Source organism: Lissotriton vulgaris, chromosome 2_1 (assembly GCF_964263255.1).
Source record: "Lissotriton vulgaris chromosome 2_1, aLisVul1.2, whole genome shotgun sequence".
Lineage (NCBI taxonomy): Eukaryota > Metazoa > Chordata > Amphibia > Caudata > Salamandridae > Lissotriton > Lissotriton vulgaris.
This window is the reverse complement of record NC_141687.1, coordinates 290,362,571-290,377,596: the sequence shown is the minus strand read 5'-3', so window position 1 is coordinate 290,377,596 and position 15,026 is coordinate 290,362,571. Positions and strand designations below refer to the sequence as shown.

General features: G+C 42.5%; 1 protein-coding gene across 1 annotated transcript in view; it reads left to right on the top strand.

Moving 5' to 3' along the window:
- The window catches only part of GDPD1 (glycerophosphodiester phosphodiesterase domain containing 1), a 256,407-nt gene that overhangs the window by 234,241 nt on the left and 7,140 nt on the right, over positions 1-15,026 (top strand). The window contains exons 7-8 of the mRNA XM_086954967.1: positions 5,799-5,858; positions 8,897-8,948. Of these exons, the coding sequence (XP_086811093.1) occupies positions 5,799-5,858; positions 8,897-8,948 (112 nt within the window). The remainder of the gene's footprint in view (positions 1-5,798; positions 5,859-8,896; positions 8,949-15,026) is intronic.

Below are 15,026 nucleotides of genomic sequence, written 5' to 3'. Positions count from 1 at the left end.
ATTCGTTTTTGTTGGCTGTAGGGCTCTGTGCACTTTACCAATGCTAACCAGTGCTACGGTGCTTGTGCTCACTCTCCTAAACATGGTTTGAATTGTCCTTCACATGATTGGTATATTTAATTTACTTACCAGCTAAGGTGAGATTCGGCACAAAAGGAGAGTTACCAAGCCCTTTTACGTAATAAAGGGAGTAAGACTAGGCTGAGTCCTTGCCCCCTTCCTTTTCACTCTATATACTAATGATCTGGAACGGGAACTGGTCGCTAGTGTATGAGACTCACCACAGGCTAAAAACAAGCAGATAGTTTAACTATTATACGCCGATGATGCCGTGTTAATGGCGAGAACCCAACTCGGCTTACAGACAGCACTTGATGCTTACCTAAATTTTATGGATAAAAAGAGACTGAAACTAAATGTGAAAAAAACATCTGTTATGTCCTGTTAGCGAGGAAAAAAGAGACCTTGTCCCTTGTTTGCTGGGAGTGAGAAAATCGCATCTACTAAATATTCTCATACCTAGGGATTGTCTTAGAGGAGACAGGATCCTGGGGACCAGCCATAAACAATAGGACACTGCTGCTTAGAAGAGCAACAGCAGCACTAATGCTATTCGCTAAAAAGCTGGGAAAAAGGCCACCGGATATCCTATTGAAAATTTATAAGGCTAAGTGCATCAGTGTAGCCGTATTTGGAGCAGGCGTATGGGGAGTCTGTGATACATCACCTATTCAAAGGGTAGAAAATGTATTTTTAAGGTTTATTTTAGCCACTCCTCAAAGCACACCTGTTTTTAACCTTCATTCCGAGCGGGGGTACGACACATAAGTGATTTAATTAGTGTGCAACCCTTACTGCTATGGCACAGATTATGTACCATAACAGATCTAACTCTAAACAGGGAAATTATCGGAGACTCGTTGGGCTTAGACCAGGCCACAAAGATCCCATGGTTGAAGTATATTCGCAACCTTACCAACGACCTGGGGAGACCCGAGTTTTACGATAACCCTGCTTCCCTAGTCAATATATCCAGGAAGGACCTAAAAGCTTTTTGCTGGTACCACTTCGAATCCTTAAGACTAGGAGTGGAGATCAACAAGAAAACGGTAATACAACACCAACTTACCCTGACCTCACCTTTAATTCAACCATACCTGGTCTGGTACCAAGAGGGGTTTGATAGGATCATCCTGGCTAGATTTAGATTTGATTATTTTTTCCGTTTAATCACATTTCCTAAAACCAATGATTGGTCCAGAATTCTCTGTAAATGCCCGTGTGATAACTTATCTTACCAATCTACATTGCACTTGTTATTCTTTTGTAAAACAATTTCGGCGGAAAGGGCTAGATGGATTAAACCTTTTTTAATCAGGGTACATGGCGTCACTGTCACCCTGCCCTACTGTTTTAGGTCTCGTGGTGTTGCAGTGCGAAGCACTGCCGCCACAAGTGTTATAGCTGCTGTCTGTGCCTCCAAGGGAGGCAGAGCTAGCTACATACCTGTGCACGAGCCGATTCTACGATGGGCACGAGCCGATTCAGGTCTGTGAACGCGCTTCACAGTGGATCAGCTCGCGCTCCACAGTAGATCGGCTTGTGCGCGTTAATGAATGTGGAGCACGTCAGGCGCCCAAGGAACAATTATCACAGCATGAGACTCCACTTATCACAGCAGGTCAACAGACACCCCAGGCTGCTGGAGCACTCAACTATAATTAATGCGCAGTTAAGTGCTTCAGCAGCGTGGGGGCCTCTCGGCAGTAGTGTAACAAGCATTTGCAATGCAAAAAGGTCTCGCATTTGCGTGAGTTTAAGCTATCGGCATTCTAAATAACAATGCCTTTTATTTATGTTTTAAAAACGGAAACAAAAATAAAAGGCATTGTCATTTACCATGTCAATAGCGCAAACTCACGTAAATGCGAGACCTATTGCATTGCAAATGCTTGTTTACAATTTCTAAGTGATAGGTACGGTGTCGGTATAATAACTGTTTTTTTAAAAAGTACCTTGAGGAGAAGGAAACGTTTAATAAGTTCTTAAACATTTTTATGGCTTAGCACTGATATGAATTGTAATTATTGAACTGTATTATTTTGTGAATGAAATCTCTTTTTTATGATTTTATGAACTTGTGAAATCGAATAAAGCTTTTTTACCTACCTACTTATAAGCTCCTTGTATAGTGGTATACCATATACCAGGGCCTGTTATTAAATGCAGCTAGTGGACCTGGAGCACTTATTGTGCCACTCACTTAAGTAGCACCTTAAAATGTGTCCCAGGCCTGCCATTTCAGCCTGAATGCAGTTTTGAACTGCCAATTCGACGTGGTAATATAACCCCCTTGCCATGCCTTAAACTCCCCTTTTATTCCATGTAAACCGCCCCTAAGGTAGGCCTAGGTAGCCCATAGAGTAGGTTGCATTGTAATGAAAAGGTTGGACATGTACTTTTAAGTTTTACACGTCCTGATAGTGAAAAATTCCTAAATTATGTTTTTCAACAATGTAAGGCCTACCTGTCCCATAGGATAACAATAAGGTGCCTTATTGCCTTATAACATTTAATAAGTGCTTAGTTTTGATTGGGACCAGGTATCCAGTTCATGTTTGGTATCTATGACATTTTTAATAAAAAATCCTCTTTAGTAGTAAAGTTGGATTTTTTATTAAAATTTTGAAAATGGCACTTTTAGAAAGTTGGCATTTTCCTGACCCTTACCGTTTGGACCTGCAGCCTGTCTGAGCTTACATTGCTAAGGGTGTAGCTGACAGACTTTATGAATTCCTCCCAGACAGTCACCCAATAGAGGGATTCGGTGTGCCTGAATGGGCCATCTGCTGGAAGGATGGAGGGGCAGAGCTAAGCAAAGCCCTGCTTGCAACTGAATAGGATGTGCTGCCTTCATACAAAGGACCGTTCACCTACACATTGTCCCTAGAGCCTTGACAGGGAGTCAGGAAATTCCACACACTTCAAAGAACCTTTCTAGAAGCTTCTCTCACCTTCCAAAGGATTGGCATTAAGGTATAAAAATAGAACTTTAAGACCCACTCTTCAGCTCACTCCTGGACCTGCGGAAGGACTCTCAGAGGTCTGCCTGCTGCTGTGACCAGCTGTGTACTTTTCAAGACTGATTTACTAAAGCTGGAATGACTGCCTTGCTGCCTGGAACCTGCCTCGTACCCTCAGAGGCCAGTCCTGCTGCTGATCCCTGCATCTTCACCTGAACCCGGAACTACCAGATTGACTCTAAGGGCTAATTTGCTGGCATCCTGTTCAGAGCTACAGGGACACAAAAGGCTCTCTCTTGAGTGAGTCCTGAACCCCAAATTGTGTCCCACTAGTCCTGGACCCTTGATTGTGGTGCTGAAGGTGCCCAGATGGTCAGACCCCAAACTGAGGACTTACAAAAATGTTGGCCCAAAACTGCTCTGAGAACCAGGAGGCGACCAGGACCAAACTGCTCACCTATCCACCTGAGGTGTATCATCGGTTGGATTGACTTTGCAGCTTCTCCCGCTCCGTTTTTCTCCACAGCAACAAATGTGATTCAGCTGTCCTTAGCCAAAGTGGTATCCGGCTTCGTGCAACTGTCTTCAGCTACAGCCCTCTGCCTCATCCCGCTGGAGAGTTTTGACTTTGAAAAAAGACACTAAATCCGAACATTGAAATCTTTACCAAGGCTTCAACTCAAGGCTTTCTGATGATGACACTTCCTCCCTGGACACCTCCTGGAGCCTTGCCCCGCTGAACTTTACTTTCTCAGAACACTTTTTCTTATTGGACGCTGACTGGGCCCAATCCACATCTTGTATCCGAGGTGTGCTCCATTGCCATGGACCATATTTTTCGACTTTAACTCGGTCTCGCACAACTGGAAGTCCACGGTATGTGCTCTGAACTTTTAGACACTTGTTTTTACTAAAAACATTTTAAAATGATAACTATGGCTCTACTGATTGGGTTTTTGTCATTTTGGTGTCCAAAAGTTTATTAAAATGTACTCTATTTTTCTTAATTGGAACATGGTAATATGAATTTTTTACATGTTGCACTTTTAAATACCATGCACTCTATCATGTGGGCTACAAGGCTTACATTGGGGTGATTTACTAATATTTAGAAGGGAAGTTTTTACCTTGTAAAAAGGTTTATTGTAACAGGTAAAGAGCTTAATTTGTAAAAGAAAGCGTGCTGGTGCCTGAAGTTCTGCTTAGAAGGCAGCAGCCAGTGTAACTAAACATTAGTGCACAAAGTACCAAAGCTAGTAGTCTTTAATTCATTACCAAACACATTACTAGTCCCCTTTTCTTGGTCTTGTAGGTTCCTACGTTCTCCTTTGGTGACTGTTTTGTTGGTTTTCTCCTCCTCTGTCTTTCTGTTCTGTGTGTCTTTCCCTCTCTTGAACTTGGTTAACTTATGATGCAGGAGGTATGCCGGTCCCCAAAAATAATATAAAGCTTTAAAATCAAGAAAAGATCACTGATATAATATCTGATTACCAAATTGAGAATCAGATATTAATGAGAGAAAACCAATTAAAATAGGATACAAATATTAAGTCATCAAAGTAAACAATGAACCTTATAAAATCACATATAACTTTTCTAAGAACTGTTTCATATTAATGGGAGCGAGGACTGGGACCACAGAGCATTGACTGGATAAGTGTATCATATGGTAATGAACATTTGTTGGAATACTGGTAACTCATACCCCCAAAAGGACAGCGCAAGGACATCTGGGCATTACTTGAACAATATCTTCTACAAAACCCACTAGCAGCTACAGTTGGAGTAAAGTTGAAATTACAAAAATCCCAGGTCTGAACTGGCATGTGACTGTGTTAGCAACCAATTTGATAAGTAATGCTTCCATAACTTCACGAAAGACTGTACGGTTGATGTCTGGTGAGATTATTGTGTCTATGTGACACTCAGAGTGTACAATACCATATTGCAGTGGGTTGTGTAGTGGGGTGCAGGTTACAGTTGTATGATCTATCTGTTGATAAAAAACATAACAAAAATAGAACTGTATCATATTGAAATGTATTTATTTCTGGACTGTTGATAAATTACGTCTTAATAATGTGTCAGTTTAAACACTGTAAATCTGGTAATGCCTATCATGCTTTCTACATTAATAATAAGGGTTCCCTCACAATTCTGGGTTCCCTATTTTCCATGTTTAATAAGTCTGCTTTTGACTGAAGTTTGACTCTTTCCATCTTTCCTAGATAAAGATGGAGATTTGAGGTAGAAGAGTCTTCCTAATTAGATGTATCCTACCATTTAATGTTATCGGTCATGTTCTACTTTTTGGCTAAATTACAGTAGTTTACATTTAGCACATTCCCTATATTTTCAGTTTTGTATTTGGAGTATATTCTGAAAAATCAGATGATTTTTGTGCCACTCTTAATGTGTTTGTATTATCTCATAGTTTCCTTGTACTTTCTTTGTGTATCCAGGAGTTTCACCAAAAGTATTTGTACAATTATTATAGACATTTCTTACTTCATTTTTAAGACAGAGCAGTTAATCCTTAGGGTATACTGTAGACATTTAGCAAGTGTTGATTGGCCAGACCTATTTTTAACTTTGATCAAATCTGGGTCGCATAGGATAATACGTAATTTGAGCTCAAGCATAAAGCTAACGTCGCTTAATTTTTTTATTATACCAGCAAATCAGCAGAATAATCAAGCCTGCCATAAAATTCAGTATTTTCTTGTAACATTATTGCAGTACGAGTCCTTTTATTATGCCTTTTGTGTCCTCTAGGCTTAAGGACCCAAGGAAAATGACCCGAAGTCAGAGGTTTATCATATGGCTCACCGATGCGTAAGACCATTTATTGTACTTTTCTGCGTGAGGAAAATGTTGGGAAATGTGCTCCAAATTTTTATTGAATCTTTTTTTGTTTAATAATATCTTAAGTATTAATTTCATCCATAAACATGCAAACAATGCATAGAACGGCAGTACGTTTCATCACAATGAACAGCGACTCAACACAACCCATCTAGTATGTAACAGCAGCATTACTTGAGTATTAAGAAGCACAGATAGAGAAATAGCACACATCATGGATGTCTATCAGTACGAGGGTTACATCAACCCATTTGTAGCAAGTCCACTTCTTGGAGGAATATTAGTGTTATTTCGGGTCAGTTTTTAGAAATCACTTGTATTGTGACCTTAATTTAATTGCAAAAGACGACATTGTTAAAATAACAGTCACTCTATGGAGGAAGGCAAGACCAAAATTGTTTCAAGCCTTTTATAGAATCTTTCTAATTAAAATTCAGTAGAAAAAGCCACATAGAAAGAGGATATACATATCAATGATCTTGCTCACTGTTGCCACCAGTCTCACTCGAAAAATGTGAATACAAATTGACATTGCTTTTAATTTATTTTTTATTTTTATATAGCCCAAACTTGACCCGAAGGTATCGGGTATCAGAGTGCTTTATATAGCGCCCGTTGCTTTACATGAGGGCACGTTCATTTTTTGTTGTTTTTTTATTTTGTTAATCACAGGAAGATTAAGTGATTTGCCCAGAATCACCGGATGTTCAGCGTCATTGTTGAGACTCGAACCCAGTTCCACAAATTCAAGCTTGACCGCCAACTCCTTTCCTCTTTAATTCCCCGCTTTAATAAATAAGGACGCCTTATATTCAGAACTACCTTTATTGTGTCACACACCCAGAGAAAATGTAAAAATCTCATGAAGATGCATAGGTCTTATATGCCCTGCATAAAAAAAATGCAGCAAGTTAGGTCTATAACTAATAGAAACACATACAGACCTCTGACAAAGATATATCCACTGTCCTCAGAAAGTGATATGTCGTGTTAGTTTGAAGAAAGATGAAGCCAATGGAATAGGTCAAGTGTTAAGGGATCCTTTCTCCATAGAACAGAATAATTAACTGCCCTAATCTAATTAACATTTGACCCTGTTTTATCAGGCAGGTCGCTCACCCCTCCGCCACGCAGCCCCCTGTGTGACCTGTGACCCTCTGCCACCGCCGCCCGTGCTCAGCCCACCTCGCCTGCGCCCCCACTGGTTCTCGTCTCTGTCTCCTTCCTCTGTGCCCATTTTTCCCTTTTTGTACCCCTTTCCTCTGTGCCCTGTTGCTTTTGTACCCCCTTCCGCTGTGCCCATCTGTGCCTTTTGTTTTTAACTTCCCGCTCGTTTTGGCCCGTTTCCCCCCTTGTGCCCCCTTCCTTCATTGTCCCCTTGCTTCTGTTTCCCGCCGCTGCACCCCTGCGGCCCCGCCATATCGCACCCCATTGGCCGCCCCGCTCCCAACTCCCAGCTGCTCCTCCCTCCCTCTGAACCTCATATGGAGGCCGCGCAGCGGACGCACGCAGCAGGTGCGTCGCTGGCGTGCCAAAGGCAAGCCCGTCTGCGCCCGTCCACGTCTGGTCCGCGCCCAGCGCCAGAACCCCTGGACCCCACACCCCCGCAACGCCAGACTGCACTATGACTCCAACACCCTCCACGCAATCAACACCGAAGGAGACCACCCCTGCTACCGGGCCACCCCGAAGCGCACCCAAGGGCCCTTCACCTGCCGGAACTGAAGATTCACCATCATCCAGGCCACCAGACCACCAGACCACCAACCAGAGAACCCAACCACCTCCGCTGCATCCTTCTCAACACCCGCTCCGCTCGCAAGCACGCCATCGAACTCTGGAACCTCCTAGACTCCACCGCCCCCGACGTGGCCTTCCTGACGGAGATATGGCTGAACGTCACCTCGACACCAGACATCGCCATAGCCATCCCACAGGGCTTCAAGATCACCCGGAGGGACCGCACCAACGGAGTTAGAGGGGGAATCGCCATCATCCACAAGGACACCCTCAGAGTCTCGACCAACACCGCCGACACTCTCACCACTGCCGAGCACATGCACTTCCAGATCCACACCGACCCTAACACCACCCTCAGAGGAACACTCGTCTACAGACCTCCCAGACAGTTCAGCGACACCATCGTCGACCTCGTCAGCACCCACGACCTCACTTCCACGGACTACATCCTCCTCGGGGACCTGAACTTCCACCTCGAGAATAACATCAACGCCAACTCCACCGCCCTGATAGACAACCTCGCCAACCTCGGACTCAAACAGCTCATGACGACTCCCACCCACGCCGCCGGACAAACCCCGGACCCCATCTTCTCCACAAGCCCCCACGTCTCCTTCAACCACACCACAGAACCCCACTGGACCGACCACAGATGCGTCCACTTCACCTTCAGGAAACACACCTCACATCACCGCACCCAACAGCTGCCACGCCGCTGCTGGGGCAAGGTCACCAAGGACCAACCCTCGCCTGGAGACCACCTGCCGACCCCACCGACCCCGACACCGTTGTGACCAACCTCATGCAGTGGATCAACGACTGTTGCAGGCCAGAGCTGAAGTATGTATTCCACTGTTTGCAATTAACAAGTCAACTCCTTTCATTCCCTGGATTTCATTTTCTTTTTCAAGGTTAATTATTAAATGTCTTCCAGGCAGGCCTTTGAGATTTTATACAGTTAGTAGCTGCAATTCTCGTCTTGTTCCCTTTCCCATTGTTACCAGAAATTAGTTTGCTTTCGATTCTCATTGAATCATGTATGCAGCTTCCAGAAGTACAATAGGAGGGACAGTGGTGAATGGAGGTGGGTCTGTGACTCAAGACAGACAAACATTTTCTTTCTAGCCGCAGCTTCCTCACAATGAACAGATACTTTTATGGTAGGAATCGTATAGTTATCTGGTAGGTAACATTTTGTATTTTTTCTTAAAACAAGACCTCCCTAAGAATCCTTCGTGAGTGATTTGTTCTGTTCTTACTCTTTTCAGATTGCTCATGAGAAAAGCTTTGTTTGATCACCTGACTGCAAGAGGTATACAGGTATGGTGCAAATTACTTAATAAATAACTCCATAGCAGGAATGATAATGACATTGTCCTATGCTATTTTGTGGTTAAAAGCTTCAGGCAGTAATATTTTTAGACAGGTAGAGTGGAAAAAGAGTGATTTTTTGTTTTAATCCCAGCCTTTCTGTCATTCCTATATTGTATGTATTAACAGAGCACCACTGAGGGTTTCTGTCCTTGTGTGTTCTGGAGAAACTGTCAGGCACTTAGAGCGCCTCTTCCAAGCACTAATGAGACACCTGCCCTGGTTTTAGGGGTCTCATTCATGAGTAACAACTATGAGAATCTTTAACTGAGAAGGAGGTTATTTGGGTGACTTCTCTGCCCACAGAGGCCTCCTTAATTGCTATACTATGGGAGGCTCTATCACTAATGAGTGCCTCAGAGTTGATTGTCAATGTGGTAGTCAGGAGGGGTGCTAGATCTGCAGCGTCAGGAGTTCCAGTGTAAGCCTAAAAGAAATGGTTTCCCTGCTAGATTTTGAATGTAATGCGGCAGAGACATTCACAGCAGGTGTAACCATGCAATTGATGGGCAAACATTTACTTAGTCCTCATTGTTGAGCATTGATAGTGATTACCCCCCTGTTGATGTCTAATCTGATATTAATTTTATTATTGATCCGTAAGTGGTTGAAATGCCCTATCTAAATGACAAAAGAGGGATCAAGAATGTCCACTCAAATCTGAGTCCGATGTGGCTTATGTAGATCTTTTTTCAATAATCCAATCGGATGCCATTTATGATTTATCAGGGGAGATTTACATTCCCAACAATAATACTGAGAGCGAACAAAAGAAGAAACAAAAACAGGCGAGATAAATGATCTTGTGAAAATACAAGAAATAATGCTTACATCAGACTACTTTGCTCGCTAATCTCACCCCCACTTCGAGCTGCAAGTGTTTAGATATTGTATGTGAATGTTGATGTCAGTATTTGGCACCAGCAATGGTATATCTTTGGTATGAAATGGTTGTGAAGCGCACATCAGCTGTTCAACTTAAGAACATCGAAATACACCGTTTAAATATAATCCTTTGGAATCTATTCTTCTTCTGAGCGGGGCACCAATCCATCAATGTAAAATATGTATCCTTGGATATTCAACAAATGATAGGACTTAGTGTTCCCAGTGTACTTTACTTTGGCTAACTCTGTGATTTTGCACACTTAGAAACCTTTAAAGAAAACTGATGCTAAGAACATGCCTAAGTTTCTTAAGCCTACATTAAACCCATACTCCTACGAAGAATATGGAGGCAGATAACATGGACTCAATTATGGATCAGGGGGGTATCTGTTTAATCAGAAACATCTAACAATATTGATAAATGCTTGGCTCATTTAGGTATTAACCAACAAAATAGGGATGGCCAGTCTTCTGAACCTTTTTGAAAATGTGGTGCATGATCTAAGGAGTCATACTTCAATCGTATTCAGCATGGCCAGAGTTGCTCGGAATGCATGGAAATTTGAAGAGTATTGATCGGAAGGTATGGAAACACTCTGCTTAGTTTCAGAGGCTGTGCATGATAACATAAGAACAGCAGGCAGATATATTCTCAAGTGTAGCAGCAATTCATGTGTGGTGTTGATGGAATTAGGAAGGTAACATGCCCCCATTACCTAAGCATCTATTCCACTTGATATAGTTGAAACATTTATAGATGCAGCAGGTAAAACTTTTTAACCTAATCTGTTTTAATAGTGTTTTTTAATTTAATTCTCATGCCTAAAGCTTGAGTTGAATCCATATATATGTGGGAAAAATGGCAGGAGCAATGCACAAACCAAATGGTGTTACACAATATTCATTATGCTGAAATGGTGTACAGAAATTTGTTTTCCACTCATCATCTTCCTTTGTATGTAACAGATTATACGCACCTCATGCATCAAGATCAGTAAAAGCTTATGCGCTATGTACTGGCTTAAAGATGTTGTTGATTAGAAGCAAAGGATTTCCATACTTGATTGGACTCCAAATTAACCCTTTATAATAAATACAAGGTTGAAGATCTTTCTTTGAAACAATTGACCATGTTCAATTGATATGGTGTAATCATATTCCCTGTGAGAGGAAAGAGGAAAGACTTTAGGCTTAGCAAAAACTGCAGAAAAAGTCAACACTACATTGGCACTGAAGAAAGAGTAGCCAGTATTAGATGTTGGGTCCTGTAACTGGCCACTAGATGAGCAGTAACAATGATCATAACAAAATTGTGATAACAAATATGTTAATTAAGTAGCTTATTTAAGTAGCTGCACGCCCTTTCCCTCTGTGCTATGCCTTTTTTTGGGGCTATTTGGGGTAGTTTGGTCTTAGAACCCTATAACTTTTGTACACATACATTTGCGTCCTTTTCTTCCAAAAGGATTCTAAAGGGACCCAGGGTTTGTGGGTTCCCCTAGATGGGACTGAGAAATTTGGTAAAATACAGCTAAATGTTGTTTTGGGTGGGGGGAAATGGGCACAAAGTGTTTTTCCCCTGCAAAGGGTTTTAACGAAGGGCTAGTGGTTCGAAAATCACCATCTTCCCACCTTTCAGGAACAGGCAGCCTTTTGTCAGAAAACACAAATTTTCTACACAGTTTTGGCATTTTACTGGGACATACCCTATCTTTCCAATTTTTCGTGCTTTCAACCTCCTTCCAGTTAGTCGTAGAAATGGGTTTAAAACCAATAATGGATTATAAGCTATACCTTTCTCAAAAGTAGGCAATATTTTGAATTCAGAAATGGGCAATTTGTGGAGATTCTTCAAGGTTTTCCTATAGAAATTAACAGTTGAAATAAAACAACATTAAAAATAAGTTTTAAAAAACAGCTATTCGTGCCTACCTTTTCACCTGTAACTTCTCCTAACTGTGCTAGATTTTTTAAAGTAATATGAAGTTATGTCCGTGGGACCCTTCTGGTTGCTGGGATATATCGGGCTTGTAGTTTTACAAAGAACCTGAGGTACGCAGAGCCAATAACTGAACTGCACCTTGCAAAGGTTGGTCATTGTGTACTGGGTATACAGCAATTCATTTGGTAATGTAAAGAAAATTTGTAAAGCGCGCTGCAACCCATCGGGCATCCTGGCGCTAAAGAGGGAAGAAGACAGTAAAAGAACAGCTATGACCAAAAGCAGCTAGAGATTACGTTCTAGGAAAAAGCTATGTCTTTATTTGTTTACGAAAAGGCAGAAGATCATGTATCTGTCGCAGCTCCAGAAGTAGCTTGTTCCAAAGTTTTGCAGCAGCTACAATAAAAGCTTGACCCCCAACCTAACTCTCCTAGTCATGGGTACTTTTATCTAATTCTCTGCGGAGGACCAAAGGCAGCGGGAAGGGCATATCAATGGAGTTTACTCTGCAGAGGTATGGGACCTAACCCATGCAGTGCTTTGAACACAACGCAGAGAGATTTAAAACATATAGAGTGGAAAATAGGTATCAAGGAAACCTACGTATTTCCGAAATGGGAACAAGATATGGAGTTTATAAGCAGTGGTTATTTGCACATCCCTGAATATGTGGGTATACTATCATGTGAATTGGGGCATTTTTCAAAATGTCTTCTTTATTACAAACTGTGTTACATTTAGAAGGTAGAAATGCACAGAAAGACAACTGGTAATAACACTTGTTCTACTGTCCTGTGTAACCCTTAGTCGCCCATTAAAAATGGTACCTCACTTATGTGGGTAGGCCTAGTGCCCGGGAAAAGAAACGGGTCAAAACACAAAATGGACACATCACATTTTTCCACTGAAAACTGACCCTTTTTTTGTACAGTGCCTAGCTGTGGATTTAGGGCCCTAGCTCAGCCAGCACATAGGGAAAACTGGCAAACCTGTACATTTTTTAAAACAAGACACCCAGGGAAATCCAGGATGCGTTGACTTGTATGGCTCTCACCAGGTTCTGTTACCCAGAATCCCTTGCAACCCTCAAACATTGAAAGAAAGAAAAAAACTGATTTTCTTCACATTTCTGTGATGGAAAATTCAGGAATCTGCAGGGAGCCACACACTTCTACCCATCCAGCATTCTCCCAAGTCTCCCGATAAAAATGGTACCTCATTTGTGTGGGTAGGCCTAGTGCCCGGGACAAGAAATGGCCTAAATCTTACTGTGGAGACTTGAAAATTATCGACCAGAAAATTGATCTGGTCTTGCGAGGGAGTCACCTGTGTTTTTGGTCCTGGGCTTAGCGGCCATGTAGGGAAACCTATCAAACATTTTGGTAAAACTAGACACCCGGGGGTGTCAAAGGATTTGTGACTTGCGTGGATCCCCCAACATGTTCTTTCCCAGAAACCCCTGTAAACCTCAATTGTAGCTTACATTTTTTTTCCGCACATTTGTGTGTGGAAAAGTTGTGGAATCACAATGCCATCACAAATTTCCTACCACCCAGCGTTCCCCTCCAAGTCTCCCAATAGTGCCCGTGACAGGAAATGGCTCAAAACTTACTATGGAGATTTGAAAGTTATCGATCACAAAAAGACCTGGATTCAGTTGCATGTGGTACAATTTAAAACATGTGGGCACAAACAGCCCAGGATTAGAAGGACAATAGGGGCCGTACATACAACTCTCCTGTCGCACACCTCTTCGGGCCCAAACTCCACATTTCTTAGAGGGAAAGTCTTTTTTGGCCATGGGAGGAAGCAGTGGTGTAAAAATAGCCCGCGCAGCCCCCATGGTGTGGGGGTGCTCAGAGTTCCAGGGGTCCCCTCTGGCACTGTGCACAGGTAGAAGCTATAAGATCATGACTGGGCCGAAGCTTGGGGGGCCCCACCCTGTACTTTGCCGGAATGCCTCCTCACTTTTTGTTATGCGACTGGGAGAAAAGTGATCAGGAAAGAGTGGATATTTCCATTTAGCCACATTCTCCACCACTGCTTCTCTAGGAACTCCTGCCTGTTACACCTAAGCAAAGTTGCCTATCAGAGACTGCTGAACCAGGACAAATGTCATCTTTGACTCTGGAGAGCAATCCTTAAATACAACAAAGGCATTGTAGCTTGCTAAATGGACCAAATGGATAGCCAACCTCTTATACCAAATGTACGACTTATGAACAGCAGCGTAAGGTTCCAACCTCTGATCTACACCACCCATGTGCTTATTGTAGTCTAAAATGCACACAGGTTTGCGCACTTCAGCATCCTGACCCCAAACAGTCACAGGTGAAGTTCTTTCATCATGGATGGTAGTCAGCATATAGACATCGTTCCTATCAGAATATTTCAGAGCTAGAAGTTCATCATTACCCTAGGCATTGCACTGTCTCTTCAGAGTTTTTTTTGGGTGACCTTTATGGTTAGAGCGGATTGAGCCACAAGCAACAGTGTCCACTTTGACGAATTCCCTGAACAATGGCACACCAGTGTAAAAGTTATCTACATATAAATGGCGACCTTTGTTAAAAAGTCCTCTACCAAGTTCCCACACAATTTTCTCTGTAACTCCAAAAGTGGACGGACCAACAGGGAGGCCAATACTGCAATCCCTACCAGTGTAGACCCTGAAATTATAGACATATCCAGTACTACTCTCAGAAAGAATATACAACTTAATTCCATAGCGTGTCCTATTGCTTGGAATGTACTGCCTAAAAACCAATCGGCCCTTGAACAGGATCAAAGACGCATCCACAGCTATTTCTTTCCCTGGCACATAGATCTCAGACAATTGTTCTACAAAGTAATCAAGGACAGGCCGAATCTTAATAAGATGGTCACAATCAGGGTGATCTTGTGGCAATGCTAAAGCATTATTAACAAAATGCAACATCCGAAGAAGAAGCAAATACCGATTATGACTCATGGTTACATGAAATCTAGCTGTTGCCATCAAGGAACCAATAGACCACTATGAAGACAGTGACGACTTCCTTATCAGGCCCACCAAAAAAGTTAAACCCAGGAGCTTCTTCAGCTCATCCAGATTTGTAGGAGTCCTCATCCAGATCGGTGGTAGCTCTAGAGCGGGCCTTAAGTCTGGCATTGTTGTCCCTCAAATACTGTTCAGCATACAAGCGACGGCTTCCTTA